Below are 16659 nucleotides of genomic sequence, written 5' to 3' on the forward strand. Positions count from 1 at the left end.
ATTTACTCATATTTACCCAAATTGACGTATATTGGTCCAAATGTACCAGATTGAGCCATGATGTGAATTATGTTTCTAGTTGATGAAATTTTTAATATTTTGAAAAGATATTGTAAGGGGGGGGGGGACCGTTAAAATCTTCGATTTTACCATGTTAAATTCCATAGAGAAAATCAGTTTTGAGGTTGTCAAAAACATTTTTGGTTGCCATGGCAAAATGAAAGCCCATTCTTGTCCACCCTTTTAGGGATTTTCAAGTTACATAAAGGTCTACTGAAAAAAATCGGAGATAACCACCTCGGGTAGTCTCCTTGTTAGTGGTTTTAGTGAACCGATAACGAGGCTAATCTTTAAGCTGACTTAAAAACGATTCGCCTTCAACAACCGAATAATTGTGGTAAATTTGTGAAAATCGCCGAAAAGGAAAACAATCTTTAGAAATTAGTGAACAGGAACCAAGATGTACTTTATGAAGTAACGTATTGCAACGAAAGTTTAACAAATCTGATTTGAATTTATTTTATGGCGCACAGAATGAATGGTACTCGCAACATTTGTGAAACCTATTTTTGCCAGTCAATATTTAAAGTTTGAATTTCTTGCACGTGCGCTGACTGATGATTTTTTACGCAGTGGTAAGTTCGCATACGCGTGCGTGTTATAAATTCTGGACGCTATTCTTGGGTAGGGCAAAGTTTTCATACAAAACTGTTAACCTTCACCATGCTGGTAACCAACTAACGAACTAACGTATCGCTATTTGAGTTGGTAATAAAGAAGCTTCAGTTCACCTATTTCAGGTCTTAAAATAAAATAAATAATATTTAAAAAAACTTATTTACAAACTGATTATAGAGACCACTGAGAACCAATCTTGACTTTTTCTCAAATTGTTAAAGAAAATGGTTTCAGTCTTCGTGCCGCAGTTCGAAAATTCAAAAAGTTATTTCATTTTCAATATCTTAAATTTTGAAGAATTGAACGCGAGTGTGTTCCAACTAGAACCTAAACTCGAAAACCGATATATTAACGTTATGTATTTCTTGTCAGCAAATCAAATCAGTTCAAACCGAAGGACCTTATCATCTTTGCGGACATTCATTTGGCGGGCTAGTGGCCTTGCAAATGGCTCTGGACCTCCAAGAAGAACTGGGCACTGAGAGAGGCGTCACCAGCCTGATTCTTCTCGACAGCTCTCCGGACTTTTCGACATTTTACGCCTACGCTGCTGCTACAAACCATGAGAACTTACCTTTCGAGATACCACTCGACACTCTTGTCGCGTTGTTGGAACGTTTTACAGATGAATCCTTATACTCACAGGTACGTAATGATGAATAAAAATTTTCGATTCTTCATACTTTACAAATTATTTCATACTGGAAACTCACAAGCTAGTCTAGCATGGGTTAAAGGTTTCAGTTAATTTCTTGACGTTTTTTGTTACTTTGATCAGAAATTCATTTATTCTCATTTTACCTTTCACTTTCATTTACCGTTTCTTGAAATTGTTTTTAACTGAAACGAGTGATTGCTTTCAAAACCGATGCCGAATTGTCGTATAAGATAAATAGGATTAAAACTACGAAATTTGAGTACTGTTTGACAAAGTATAATGGCTGAAATTACAAGTAAACTTCAGAGACGCGGGAAATTTAAATCAAGCGTTTAAAATTCTTCCTTTGAAAGAATAAAGGTTACAGATTTCGTTCTATTTGAATGATCGTTGTGAATGGGATATTCCCATTAATGAGTCCGAGTTGACTGGATTAAACCGAATGGCTATTTCATTTGAAAAAGGGAATGACCCGCCAGAGTAGACCCATTAAGTTAATTTCGCAAGTAATTAAGCCTAGATTTCCCCGGGACAAATGTAGCGTGAATGTTGACCTCAAATATCTCTGCCTTTTTGACACTTTTAAAATTTCTATCACATAGGTTGATATTTAATATGGTTTCCGCTGACACCTACATTTCCAAGTTGTAACGGAGCAAAATAATAATTTTCTAACATTTCGCTTTTTGAGGGTTTTTCTTGTAAATATTTATTATTTTTTAAAGGACCAATTATGGCCGGATCTAGAGAACATCGCGGGCTGCCATTTGGACAAAGATGTCTACGGAAGTATTGTCAATGACCTCTTCCATATATTGTTGGCAGTCAAGAAATATCGTGCAACTGGAAAGTTCAAAGGCAATGTCACTTTAATCAAAGCGGAAGAAAGCGCGAGAATGGCTTCGCAGTTGGGGGAAGATTTGGGACTCCACAAGGTAAAAAATCCGTATATCATATTTTAGTACCATTGATATGTCCCTAGACAACCGCGATGAGTCTGATAACACCTAAATTTCTTTAACCGTATCGAAATTAGATTAAGCAAAGTTTTTAACCATCTGCGGATAACGTTGAGCTGGTTCTCAGTAATGTAACTAAACCAAAATTAAATCTTTAACCGAATTTATAATCTGAAATATCGGAACCAAAAGTAAACTTTTCGATTACTTCACGTGAGATAATGCTATTTAAAAATGTCGCTTTAGATGAAAATGTTTTTTTATTTTTTACTAATAAGACAACGTAACATTATTTTAAAATCTGTAGCGGATTACTGATCGATTAACGGATCAAAGGGGATTAACTCAGCCATCTGAATTAAAGGCAATAAAAGTCGCTAGATAACTTGGGCCTAGGGTGGTGCAAAATTTGAAAACAAAAGTAGATCAGTAAGGCTAACAGAATATATTTAATCAGATAAGGTAAACGGGGTGAACTAGTTTCCTCTGCTGTGTTATCTGCAGATAAAGTTCCAAACGATCACAATTTTTTAGGGTCTATATAAGCAGGTTTATAGTAATTTATATTTGTTATGAGTTTACTATATTTTTAGTTCATGTTCCATAATAAAAAAACAATTCTATCTTATATTAAGCGTCAACAAAATGGCGTACAAAATATAAGAAAACACCTTTTTCCTTAATCCATTGTTTCGGGATCCTCTTGTCGAAATCTTTTTTCTAACTTTTAAATCTCAAAACAGGAATGTTAAGTAAATAAAACTTAAATTACCATGAAAATATTAATTGGTGGTGCAAAATGTAAGTTGCTTTTAGGTGAAAAGGGGGTGCACAGTTTAAAGATGGAAAAATAATCTAAGGGGACTCACTGTTCCCGATATTTTGACAAGGTAGGCGTGACATAAATCGGAAGTCTAACTGAGGTACATCAGCCGCTTTGAAGCGCCTCATGAATTTTGTTCAACTATGACTACGAGAGGCTTAGTCGGGGCTTGGGGGACAGTACGTGCGAGAAAGTTAGGTTAGACTTACAAGGAGACGACCCGAGGTGATAATCACCGATTTTGTTCAAACTCTGGTATAATGTACACCTCCATGTAACTTGAAAAACCTGCAAGGGAAAAGTTGCGATGGGCTTTCGTTTTGCCATGGCAACCGAAAACGTTTTTGACATCATGATTGGGAATTATTTCCAAAGAAAATAACATGGGAATCTGAAGGATTTTAAGGGTCCCCCCTGTGAAACCTTTTAAAAAATGAAAATTTTTGAAAATTTCAAAAACGTTAAAAATACATTGAAATTGATTTTAAAAATTTAATTTAATCAAGTTTAAATGCAAATTGGTCAATTGGGGAACCCTTAAAATCCTTCAGATTCCCATGTTATTTTCTTTGGAAATAATTCCCAATCATGTTGTCAAAAACGTTTTCGCTTGCCATTTCAAAACGAAAGCCCATCGCAACTTTTCCCTTGCAGGTTTTTCAAGTTACATTAAAAGTTACAATATACCCGAGTTTGAACAAAATCGGTGATTATCACCTCGGGTCGTCTCCTTAATGTTCATTGCAGTTTTTTGTGTTTAGAAATGAAATGGATTCCAGTTAATTTGATTAAAAACCTCAGCCATAGGCGGCTTACTGTTTTTTACTTAACACAATGTTTGATTATCATTACTTAAACTTTTAAATAACCAATTTCAAAAATAAAGTTCTAAAACTTACTAAACCTAATCATTTAACCGACAACAACGGCACCATTTTGTCAAAAAGAACGTGAACGAAACTGCGTCGGAAATCGACTTCAGCGAAGCGAAGTTTGTCCACATTGAACTAAAATTAACCGTGATCTTCCTATTTCCAGTATTGAAGCGTGCTTTTTAAGGCCTGAACAGTGAGTCCCGTTAGATTCTTGGTCCATGGTTGAAACCCCACTCAAAATTAAATCCTGGAAACCCATTTCAATGCGGCTTTTGGCCGACAGCGTTGAACATAATATTTTATTGAACTGGGCCTGTCTTTGAAAGGTTAATCGTGGCAAGTGTCCCGACAGTAGGAAGATTGGACCTAATAACAGGTATATTCTTGGTTTGTTATTTACAGGTGGTTGAAGGAAGCATTGATGTCCACGTTGTCAGTGGAGACCACCACACTTGCATCGAGGGATCCAGCGCGGTTCAAGTCGCTCAAATTATTAATTCCAAAATTAAATGTGCCTTTCATTAAATTGGTACAATTATTATGATCAGGTCATAATAGTTACCTTGAAAGTCTAATACGTGTCAAAGTTGAGCTCGTTCATCAGTCTAGGAGTATTCAACTCAGGTTCCGTTGTAAACGAAAACATGCCAACCATACGGTTCCTTTTTGAAGTGTTCCATAAATCGTACACTGGTAGCGAAAATGTCTAACCCATGTTTAGAGCTAGGGGGGCCAAAATATCATTTTTCTATAATATTATTCTACCGAATTTTTGCTAGCTGTGTCCCTGGTCTCAAACTTTATTTGTAAGGTATGGAAATAGTAGGAATGGTAACTTCTTTTAGAATAAAGAATGCACCCGTTAGTTACTAGTCCTTCTGTTAATTATTTTTTCATTTCTTATATTTAACTCATTTTTTATGATGACGCCGGCAAACGCCGCCGACGCTTATTAAATTATTCTAAATCCGCCGCCGTCACAAAATTGCGCTGATCATTTTTCATCAGCGTCGGACAAAGTAGAATACTCCCAGACTTTTGAACTCTCTGCATGACTTTTCTATTTCTATATTAAAAATGTATTTTTTTATTTCTCTTACAATAAACAAATTACATAAAGTAAATTTGAATTAAATGACTGTAAGCGTTGTAACTTGGGTATAAGCCTAGCTGATTACTATTATTATTTTAATTATAATTATAATATCATTTGCGCTTTTCCTATTTGCGCAGTGGCCATTAGCGGGGCTGTGCATTTGCGAATTTCCTCAATAGCGCGGCTTCTCATGACGCAAATATTGTATATTAAGCCACGACGTAAATATTGCGTATTAAGCCATTTTTCCTTGAAAAGGGTTGTATGTGCGGGTTTTGTTTTATATAAATAACCTTATTGTTTAGCATCCACCTGAGCTGCTAGCGTCTGACTAAGGTTCTGTCGCGCTGTAAATACCAATGATTTTTATGTTTTCCACGGGTGGAATATATTTATAGTCGAACAGCGAATCGTATCTCCTCGGCCGTTTGATTAAGATGAAGAAATGGTACATGCCTAGCTTATAGGCCTGCGGCAGTCATCCTACTTTACCTAACCTAAGCATGCGGTGACCACCAAATATAGCCTATGCTCAACCGGAACTATACTACGCTGAAAATGTGAGATAATCTTAAGTATCATACGCTATGTATTGGTGGATGACGGTGCCGCGCACTCACTTCTCTCGAGTGCTGGGGCACAAGGCGACACCCCAACCCCATTGTTGCCATCACGATGGTACGTCTACAACGCGACCTAGAGGACAGTACCTAGTCATAAAGAACTAAGTATTGTCCAACTTATTATTGACCTAACCTAACCTTTACGTATCGTAAAAAGGGAGTTCATATTTAATCGAAAAATCGTCTGCTTTCTAACGTGACTAGCGCCAATTATTCTTAGTTTTTGTTAAACCTGGTGCCAGAAATGTGAAATTAGTTAGTCCCCTGTTGTATAAATAAAACATATGTACGCGATGTTAGATAAGATAAATAAAAAACTAGATTAGCTAGATATATAAACGGCCACCGAAATATAAGGGGCATTCCCTCTTGAGTCTTGATCAAATGTAGTACTTTTAAATGTAAATTTCTGTAATTAATAAAAGTGATTTTAGACTATAATGTGCCGTCTCATCAATCGACTTGGACATAACAAAATGGCGACGGGGATGGGATGCTGAACCTTTACGTTGGATGTTGCGTGGAGAGGAATCGACAAGAACAAACCAGACTCAACAAAATCCAAACGAGGTCCCTTGGCAACAATTTAGAAACATGGCCACGATAGGAAGATTGGAGATCTTCGATGGTACAACAGAGCCTTGGAATCAGTATGCAGAGAGATTAGAGGCATATTTCCTGGTGAACGACATAACATCGATGGAAAAGAAGAGAGCAGTGCTTATGATCATTCTGGATCCCAAGACGTACGCACTTCTACGAAATTTGATCCTGCCAGTAGCTATAAAGGACAAGCAGTACGGCGATCTAGTCGGAGAGCTATCAAATCATTTCAATCCAAAACCATCAAGGATGGCCGAGAGATTGCGATTTCATAGGCGAGACCGAAAACCTGGAGAGTCCATGGCAACTTACGTAGCGGAACTAAGGCGCTTAACCGAGCATTGTCAATTTACCACCAGATTAGACGAAGAGTTACTGGACAAGCTGGCATGGGGCATAAATGACGATGCAATGCAGAAAAAGTTACTGGCTGAAAAAGACGGGTTAACTCTGGACAAGGCAGTAAAACTACTCCAAGCAATGGAGATTGCCACAAGAAATACAAGAGATGAAAACTTCGAATGGTGACTATCAGGGGCAGAGTCAACTTCATGTCACAGAGGCATCAGGGAAAGAAAAGCTCAAGTTTCAAGGGTCAAACCCACAGTTACGATCAGCGGAAACCTGAGAAATGCATAAGATGTACCGAACCTGGTCATAAGAGTGCAGACTGTCAATTTATAAAGGAAGTTTGCTACAAGTGTCAACGAGTCGGGCACATTGCGAAAGCATGTCTAAATCCAACAAATCCAAAATCACACTAGAAAGACGATACAACCAAACGTAACAATTTCAGGAGCGGAAAAATCAATCAAGTCAAGGAAATTGGCGGAATACGATGTTCCAGTATACAACATATCGGTGGGAGACTCTGACGAAGAAGTACCTCCACCAGAAACCATATGGCTGGATATTAACGGGAAGCAGATCCAATTTGAATTGGATAGCGGGTCGGGTCACGCTATGCTCACTGAAGACGACTTCGCATTACTACCGTACCAGCCTGAAGTCCAAGCGTTTTCAGGGAAACTACGATCGTATACTGGACATGCAGTTAATATTGTCAAACGCACAAGAGTCGATGTCAATTTCAAAGGAAGATCAGCTGAGCTACCAGTACTGCTAGTAAATAGGAGCGGTCCGAATCTTTGTGGACGAAAATGGCTCCAATCATCATTGAATATTACAACGCCAATAACCCAGATAAATCACCTGGAATTCAACCAAAGAAATATATCTCTAGATCAAGTCATGGGGAAGTATGAAAAACTATTTTCACCTGGTCTGGGGAAGCTGGAAAGCGTAAAAGTCCACATCCATGTCAAGAAAGATGCAGTCCCGAAATTCTGCAAAGCAAGAACGTTACCGTTCCACATGAAGGACAAAGTGGAAGCTGAAATAGAGCGCATGGAGCAAGCGGGAATCATCAAGAGCGTCCCGTTTTCCGAATTTGCATCACCGATCTAACCAGTACGGAAAAGCAACGGCGAGATTCGCATATGCGGAGACTTTAAGACTACCGCAAATCCGGTCGTCGACACCGAGATATTCCCTCTGCCACGTGCTGAAGACATCTTTTCTAAATTGTCTGGCTGTACAGTATTCTCGCGATTGGACTTGAAGGAAGCGTACAATCAACTGGTTTTGGACGACGAGTCGAAGAAGGTCACAGTCATCAACACCACCAGAGGACTATTTCAATACGAACGGCTACCAACAGGAATCTCATCGTCATCCGCAATATTCCCAAGACATATGGAGATGCTACTAAGAGGACACAAAAGGGTATCACCGTTTCAAGACGACATCCTATTGGGTGGAAAAGACAATGAAGAAAATCTACGTACTCTGGATTCTGTGCTGGACATTCTCTGCAAGAACGGGATCAAGCTAAGAAAAGAAAAATGCGAAGTTTTACAAAATGAAGTTGAGTTCTTGGGCCACAAATTGGATGCTGATGGTCTACATCCACTAGAAGAGAAGATGATCGCCATCAGAGACGCACCAGACCCAGAGAACATTGGCCAGCTACGATCCTTTATTGGTCTTTTAAACTATTACCAACGATTTCTACCCAATAACGCCACAAAGCTGGCACCATTGTACGACTTACTTCATCAATCAACACCACGGGAATGGGCAGACGTGCAGGAAAAGGCATTCAGAGACGTCAAAGAATCAATTCTGCAGTCAAAAGTCCTAACACACTACGATGTATCCAAAGATGTATACCTCGCCTGTGATGCGTCACCAATTGGAATTGGAGCTGTCATTTCCCACGTACGAGGCGAAGAGGAGAAACCCATATCATTTGCGTCAAGAAGTCTTACAAAAGCTGAAAGGAACTACTCTCAACTAGAGAAAGAAGCCCTCGCTTTCATATTTGGGGTAATCAAGTTCAAAGGCTATCTATACGGCAAAAAGTTTTATCTTTTCACAGATCACCAACCGCTTGTAACATTGTTGGGAAATGACAAACCGATCCCTCAGACAGCAGCAGCAAGAATCCAGCGTTGGCCGTTACTGTTATCGGCATACAACTACGAAATCCTTTTCCGGAAAGGAAGTTTGAACGGGAACGCAGACGCACTCAGCCGGTTGCCACTTCCGACCTCAGACGAGAAGACACCTGTTCCGGTCGAATACGTATTCCTAGTCAAGGAGTTGAACGAAGGTCCGATCACAGCGTCAAAGTTGGAAGAATATACCAAATTGGATTCGACGTTAAAAGAGGTCCAGAATTACATGAAGATCGGTTGACCTACACAGAAAATGTCTTTTCTGAATTGGAAGTCTATAGGAAGAAGAACTCAGAATTGTCAAACTTTAATGGGACGATACTACGAGGAAACAGAGCAGTTATCCCAAAAGCTTGTCAACAAGAGCTACTGAGGGAACTGCACAGTACTCATCAGGGGATTGTCAAAATGAAGGCGGTCGCAAGACGATATAGAGAGAGTAGTCAAAGGTTGCGCCATCTGTCAAGAATTAGCACCAATGCCTAAATCACAACATCAAGCATGGCCAGCGTCAACCAAGTCCTGGCAACGAGTACACGCAGACTTCGCCGGTCCAATTGAGGGGAAATACCAGCTCATCATGGTCGATTCATTTACCAAATGGATCGATGTCAAGATAACATCGACAGAAGCTGTCACTACGACCTTAAGAGAAAACAATGCAAGATTTGGCATCATGCAGGTCCTCGTAACCGACAATGGTACCTGTTTCACAAGTCACGACTTTCAAGAATTCCTCAAGCAAAACGGAGTTGAGCATTTTCGTACAGCACCATACCATCCTGCGTCTAATGGACAAGCAGAGAGGTCAGTCCGCCCCATCAAAACAAGCTTAAAAAAGATCAGCGGTGGAACGAACGAAGCTATCGACATGATCAATGAAGGATTGGGGACATTCCCAAAAGGATGCCTTCACACACGCTTGGCAAGAATTCTCTTGAACTATCGTAGAACTCCAACAGCAAGGGGACTATCACCAGCGGAGATGATGTTTGGGCGCTCAATTATTTCACGAATCGATCTCTGCCATCCAATGAACAAATTTCAACGAAAAACAGAAGTTCCTCATGCGCTAAGCTTTGAAGAGAAGGAGGAAGAAGAGACTGGAAAACAGATTAAGCAGGAAACTGGAAAGCAGACGTATCAGATCAACGACGCCGTATACGAACGGAATTTTGGAAACGGTCCAAAATGGCTGGAAGGAACAATCCTTTCAACTCTAGGACAAATGATGTTCGTTTTCAAAACATCCACATCAGAGCTCCGAAGGCATCGAAACCAGATACGACATCGTTTTCTGTCGCTGAGAGAAAAGACAACGTCAGCAGCTTTTCCAGACCTGATCACTCCAATATCAAGCACCGAGGAAGATCTATCTTGCACACCAGAATTTCAACCAACAGTTCCTGTCCCGATAACCAATGACGTGTCATCAGACACCGTTCCAGAACCTTCTCAAGCCAGAATCACCGGATCGACAATGAATAGCAATCCATATCCTGACGAACCATCACAGGGAGGACAGAGCCAACAACGAACTCTTTCTTTACCCGAAAAACTGCGAGAACCGAGTCAATTACAACCATCAACGGACGTTCAACAACAACGATCTACTGAACCGATCAGCAATTTAAACCCTCAAAGTCCGCAACGAACTCTAAGTAAACCGCTTAAATTTGAAGATGAATTCCCACAAAGCATCCACAAAAAGATAGGAAAGTAATGTTGTATAAATAAGACATATGTACGCGATGTTAGATAAGATAAATAAAAAACCAGATTAGCTAGATATATAAACGGCCACCGAAATATCAGGGGCATTCCCTCTTGAGTCTTGATCAAATGTAGTACTTTTAAATGTAAATATCTGTAATTAATAAAAGTGATTTTAGACTATATAATGTGCCGTCTCATCAATCGACTTGGACATAAATAACAAGCAAAAAAACGGAATTTTTTTATTTGAAATAAAAAACGATTACGACGAATTGAATAATTTTCGGGTTGGTTTAGCTTATTTTCGGGTAGCTTCAGCTTTTTTGATGGTCGATTTAACCTCCTCGAAAATCCCTAAATATTCTTGTCCCGGAGAAGTACGATGTTCCCATTTAAGTAAGCGCTCATATTTATCCCTGGTCCCGCTAAGATTGCTGAATTTTCCACCTGAATATAAGCTTAACATCTACAAAATACACCTAAATTTGGTCTAATGCAACTGTTACAAGCTGCGTTTAATCCTTCGAACCGAGAAACATATTCACAGAGTAACAGATACTTAAAATTGTTTATTTAAAAGAAAACCAAAAACCAAATACATGGCTACAGAAACATTTGGACACTTTTCAAGCATAAGATAATAAAGTTAAAAAATCAAAGTAAAATCTTCAAAAGAGGTCCATGAAACCAACGGGTGGACAGCGTTGCACCAGTGGACGGAGAAAAGCGGAGCAGAAAGTCGACGAGAATCCAGACGGATTCGGTGGCGGGGATTGTAACGAACGAGTGCCCAAACGACGAGTGTTGGTTTGCGAATGCAATCGAAAACCAAACGGTTACGCGAGAGCCAAATTTGAATTTCACCTCCGCCAAAAAAACCAGGAATGCGTAGCTGAGTCCGGTCGGAACTGCTAGCGGTGAGCATCGGAGAACCTACGAAACGCAGAGAGTACGAAGCTGAAAAGTACGGTGATAAAACTCTGTCAATAGGCAACTGTGAACGCAGTGTAGAAACAGATGAGCCGCGGTTTCCGCCTGACCGCAAACTGGCCCGCCAGACGAACGGACCTTGCTGAAGCGATACAAAAAGTCACGGCTAGGCGTCACATTATGTGCTAACCACTACGTCGGGTCATAGCAAGTCCCCAAGACCCAGAAAAAGCCACCGAACGCCAGACGGAAGGCCACGAGGTTACGGGAACGGAAGTTTCAACCCGTGGCACAAACGACCCACGTAACCTACTGTAGATCCAAGAGTGCTGCAGGGTGGACCAAGGAATCACGGTGGGTAGTAGCGGTCTAAGGTTCCGATGAAGTTCGACAAAAACCGAATACCGAGCCGTAATTTGAGGCGCGTGAGGCAGCGCGTGTGATCACGGCAAGCCGAACAGTGTTCGAAGTGACGTGAACAACTGGTAGGGAAGAAAAATTGGATGCTGGATGGCCCGGGACATAAAGTGCGTGGAGCGAACGTAAAACCATGAGAGAGCGGAGAAGAGTCGGCACGTCCGGCAGACCCCAACGGCCTTGAGAAAATGGTAGAGAGAGAGTCCGACTAGAGACCCATTCAGACATGCCATTCCAGAGATACGAGTAGCAAAGACTGAGCCAAACCCTTCAGGAACAGTGGAGAAAAGTTGAGTACTCCGGCAAAAAACGTGATCGATAAAAGCTTAGCCCGACTTAGCGGCGTTGAGCTGGGCCCCTGAGCACCAACATTACTCCTACAATAGTTCAATAGCAGAGACAACCGAATCGACACCCGGCAATAGTAATGAACAGTCATCCATATGGGAAACCGACGGAGACACGCCCGAAAACGGAAGCGAAACTGGAAGAACTGCTGGAGACGCGGAGAGCGAGGGTAGATAAGTCTCAACAGTCATGACGAACAACGCTGGTGACCGTAGGCAAACCTGACGAACGTCTCTCAAAACTGGAAAAGGTTCCGAAAGCCAAGCGTTAACACGAGCGCGACTGTTATAATAAGCGAACCAGTGCTATATACTTGTCCGAGAATCTGAACTGACTGAGAAAAAGAAACAAAAAGTCATGGTTGACGCGATCGAAAGCTTTACTCATGTCGAGCAAAACCAAGTAACTAGAGTCCGGGCACGTCCAAAGCGCTAACAGAGCGTCCCGCAAAAACAATAAACTATCGTACAATGTTCGACCACGAACGGCCCCAGTCTGATATGGCATATCGAGCGATTGCAACACCAACGTGACGCGGGTAGCCAAAAGGACAACACGACCTTCTGCCCTGAAGAACGAAGCTGCGAGACTCTTGAAGGAGAGCCAAAAAAAGATCGAAATAGGTACGCGCTCGTGCAGTGAGAGCATCTTTCGCTAGCATCGACTCGTTGAGCTTCCAAACTCCCGGACCAAAAGGAAACGTGGCGAAAGGTCAAAAGTAAAGCGGCATGATCCGACACGCGATCGAACAGATCCCCCAGCGAGGCAACCGAAACGGAGAGAATGGCTTCAAAGAGACGACAGGAGACGTATGCGCGATCCAGTCTCGACTGTACACCCTGACCTGCCCACGTAAAACCGGGATCCGTAGGGTAGGAAACCCGAAAACCGTCCCCGAGAGCCATGTCTGAAATGAACGACGAGAGATCCTCCACATGAGAGTTACGTTAGCCGGCACCACCAGCTCGATCCGCCAAGTCCAGCACGCAGTTTAAGTCACCGAGGAATGCAAAATGCCGAAATGGGCCGTCCAATTACTGGGTCAGAGACTGGAAGAAGCCGCTTTGCATTTGGTGCGTAGATGCGTAGAAAACGAACACTTTCACCGTCGACGAGCATGTCCACACTCACGACGCGGCCGGCATTGTCGACATGGAAATATTTTCCGTCGAGTGTGAAACCAGCTTTTACTCTTCAGCTTCTTGCGCGGCGTGAGCTTGATGAGCCCTGTCGACTGCGTAGTGGGAGGTGGACTTTCCTCAGTGCGAGGTGGCGTAAGGACGATGGAACTGTTGTTTTGTTTATCAACCAGATGAGATATCTCCGGTTCAAAGCTTGGTGGAAGAAAGACGGGTGGCAAAGCCAGAGTCTCTGGGGCATCCTCCATCTCAGCGTTGCCAACAGAGTAGATGGCGTCATCGTCACGACGAGTAGAGCTTGAAGCAGCCAGGGTAACATCAGCGAAGGAAATGCTTATACGGTGTGAACCATTCTGGGTTGACGAAAATGTAAAATTTATTCCTAAACGTTTACCCACCGATCACAAATTGTTTATTATAGTCAATGGGATTCCTACAGAGGCGTAGACAATTGGAATTTCTGGGTCCAGACCCCCCTTTGGGCCTACCTTTGACTGTACTAAATTACCACCCCCTTCTCGACCCCCCTCTTAACATTGCATACTTTGACCCCCCCCCCCCCCCCCCTTTGACGAATTTCTGGCTAAGCTACTGGATTCCTACAGGGAATAAAACTGTTTGGCAATCACTGGTGAATATAAATTTAGTTAAGAAGGCTTTACTTAAATTGAAATGTATTAATCCACTTTATAAAGATATAGACATCGGGGAGTTTACTGGTGAATTTGTTTATGGTAGTGCGGATGGTAGAGATATCGAAATTTATCTAACGAAAGGTCATTTTTCGAAGGATTTCTGAATCCGAACAGAAAGAATTACTTGATCAGTATTCAATACACCATGTAAATGGCAAAAATGCGAAGGGTGTTTTCGATTTTTTCCAAGTTAAGAAAGTAGAGGAAAGGGTGTTGAGCATTTGGGAGAAAAAACTGGATTTATTTGTAACTGGGGATTTTGGAAAATACTCTGAAAGACCCTTTACTAGGCTGTCAGAATCCGATTTTCGCCTCCAAAAAGTTTTAAACAAGGACAGGAGGTTTTCTAAAAATGAGCAGTACCTCTTTCATCTTTTTTTATGACAGTGAAATCAAAGGTTTGTCCAATAGTATCGATCACTTATTATGAGTGCAAAATCAAATGGAAAGTAACGATAAAGAATTAGAATCTAGTTCAACAGCCAACATGCAAAATATGCGAGGCACTCAGGAATACTGGTATAAGCGTTGTGGTGAAGTGAAAGCAATGTGTTTTTATCATGGGCCAAATACGTTTTTTGTAACACTTAATTCTGCAGAATATGATTGGCATGAATTGCACGATCATTTACGATTATTCTATCCATCAAAGGTGAAAGCCAGTAGAGTATCGATTGGTGAGCTATGCCACAAGGACCCAGTTGCTGTTACACGACATTATCATAACCGGTTTCAAGCTGTTTGTCAGAAACTCATAATGGCGAAAGAAAATCCAGTTTTAAGAGTAGTTGAACATTTCTTTTGGAGAGTGGAATATCAAAGTCAAGGTAACCCTCATATTCATTTTATTTTATGGATAAAAAACGCACCAAAGAATGGTGAAGCGCCTGATGATGACGTTACTGATTTTATTGAAAAATATTTTACACGTGCGTTGCCATACAAAAATTAAAGCCCAACTTTGTACGATTTAGTGTCAAAATACCAATGGCCTGAGTGCAATGCAACTTGTTTGAGGAAAAAGAAATCGGGGGAAAAAAAGGCCTTATCGTGTCATACTCCAGACTCGCTCGAATATTCTCAGTATAAAGAAGAGCTAAATTATCTCCTTCTCAGAAACGCACGTGATAGCTTCGTCCGCTCTCGCAACGACTTTTCCAAAGCCATTGATACTCCTTCCAAGCAATTTTACGGTTTGAGCAAGTAGGCACGGGCAAATTCCGTCATCCATGCTTTGTACGATAAGTCAGGTGTCCTTGTTCGTGACTCCGAGACCATTCGTGTGTGTGTAATTGACTACGTCTCTTCCCTATACCCCCCGCCAACTCCGTCCCCCTCTACGGAGTCCTCGGTGACTGATTTATTCCTCGAGCTTCCCAGGCTCAGTGATGACGATGCAACTAGCCTCATCGACCCTATAACTGAGCAGAATATCCACCTTGCATCACGGTAAGTTTTCGGGCATAGACGGTTTGCCAGCCGAGTTTTATTTCCTTTACCAGGACCTTCTCGTGCCTTTACTCTTACGCGTGTGTAAATCCATACTTCGGCGGAATTTTCGTCGAGTCGGTAGTCTCGCTTATTCCCAAAAAGGGTGGCTTACATTCACTGGCGTCCCATCTCGGTCTTCAACACTAACTATAAAATTTACGGAAAACTTCTTGTTCTACGTATTAAAACTGTCGTCCCGTTGGTCATGCACGTTTCTCAACCTTACGCGATCCCGGGCCGCTCCATTTATGACACCATATCGGTTCTCCGCGACCTAGTTACTTTAGCCAACAGTCTTGACGAAAAGCTTGCTATCGTCAACGTTGACTATGAAAAAGCGTTCGATCGCGTGTCTCACGTGTATCTCTTTCGCGTACTCGCGCGTCTCGGCTTTCCGGATCCGTTTATTGACTCTTTAAAGGTCCTATACACCAACTCGAAGTTCCGCGTTCGTTTCAACAATACCGTCACTGACCTTATTCCGTTTCGATGTGGCATTCGTCAGGGATGTCCTTTATCAGGGCTTCTCTTCTCCCCGCACTGGAACCCTTGATAAAACTTCTCCGTCATCGCATCGGACAACGCTTAGGACCGACTCACCACCAAATTGCCAATGGCACTTTCGCTGATGACTGCAACTCTTTACTTCGTGATGAAAACGATTTTACCGTTCTCAAGTTATGCCTCGATACTTAGTGCGACGCCTCTGGCGCGGTAGTAAATTTTGCGAAGTCCTTTAAAGCATTGATACACCACTTGGTATTCCTTCCCACTCTGATGGTGGCCTCTTCCTTGGAACTTTCATAGGCAACTCTACAACCTATGAATCACCAAATTGGCCCGAACTCCTTAGTCGACTCCGCAATGTCTTCGGGCGGTGGAAGAAATACCGTCACTTATCATCTCTCGAAGGAAGAACTTTAATTGCCAACTCCCTTGCGGCCAGCGTCCTCTAGCACCGACTTAAGGTTCTCCAACCCCCTAGCGATTTTGTAGCTCAAAAACTACTCGTGGACTTCTTTTGGGACGGCATTCACTGGGTGCCTTCCTCCACACTTTGCCTTGACAAAATTAACGGTGGTGTCGGCC

General features: G+C 41.7%; 2 protein-coding genes across 2 annotated transcripts; both read left to right on the forward strand.

Moving 5' to 3' along the window:
* The first annotated feature begins 1056 nt into the window (after positions 1 to 1056).
* On the forward strand, positions 1057 to 4640 carry LOC149951504 (fatty acid synthase-like). Its single transcript, XM_090170039.1, has 3 exons — positions 1057 to 1323; positions 2062 to 2271; positions 4396 to 4640. Exons 1-3 carry the CDS (start codon positions 1126 to 1128, stop codon positions 4516 to 4518), a joined length of 531 nt encoding a protein of 176 aa, XP_090026165.1. The 5' UTR covers positions 1057 to 1125; the 3' UTR covers positions 4519 to 4640.
* Positions 4641 to 6306: 1666 nt separating this feature from the next.
* Positions 6307 to 6843, forward strand: LOC149951505 (uncharacterized). Its single transcript, XM_090169564.1, has one exon. It carries the CDS (start codon positions 6307 to 6309, stop codon positions 6841 to 6843), a length of 537 nt encoding a protein of 178 aa, XP_090025690.1.
* The last annotated feature ends 9816 nt before the right edge of the window (positions 6844 to 16659 follow it).

This window comes from Leiobunum rupestre, chromosome 3 (genome assembly GCF_980474605.1).
Source record: "Leiobunum rupestre chromosome 3, qqLeiRupe1.1.hap1, whole genome shotgun sequence".
In the NCBI taxonomy this organism is placed as follows: Eukaryota; Metazoa; Arthropoda; class Arachnida; order Opiliones; family Sclerosomatidae; genus Leiobunum; species Leiobunum rupestre.

Excerpts from the sequence above, each read along its gene's own strand:
- LOC149951504 (XM_090170039.1), top strand. The coding sequence starts at position 1,126 with ATGGCTCTGGACCTCCAAGAAGAACTGGGCACTGAGAGAGGCGTCACC. Across the intron at positions 1,324-2,061 it reads ATGAATCCTTATACTCACAG|GACCAATTATGGCCGGATCT; the intron begins GTACGTAATGAT and ends TATTTTTTAAAG. Across the intron at positions 2,272-4,395 it reads AAGATTTGGGACTCCACAAG|GTGGTTGAAGGAAGCATTGA; the intron begins GTAAAAAATCCG and ends TGTTATTTACAG.
- LOC149951505 (XM_090169564.1), top strand. The coding sequence starts at position 6,307 with ATGGCCACGATAGGAAGATTGGAGATCTTCGATGGTACAACAGAGCCT.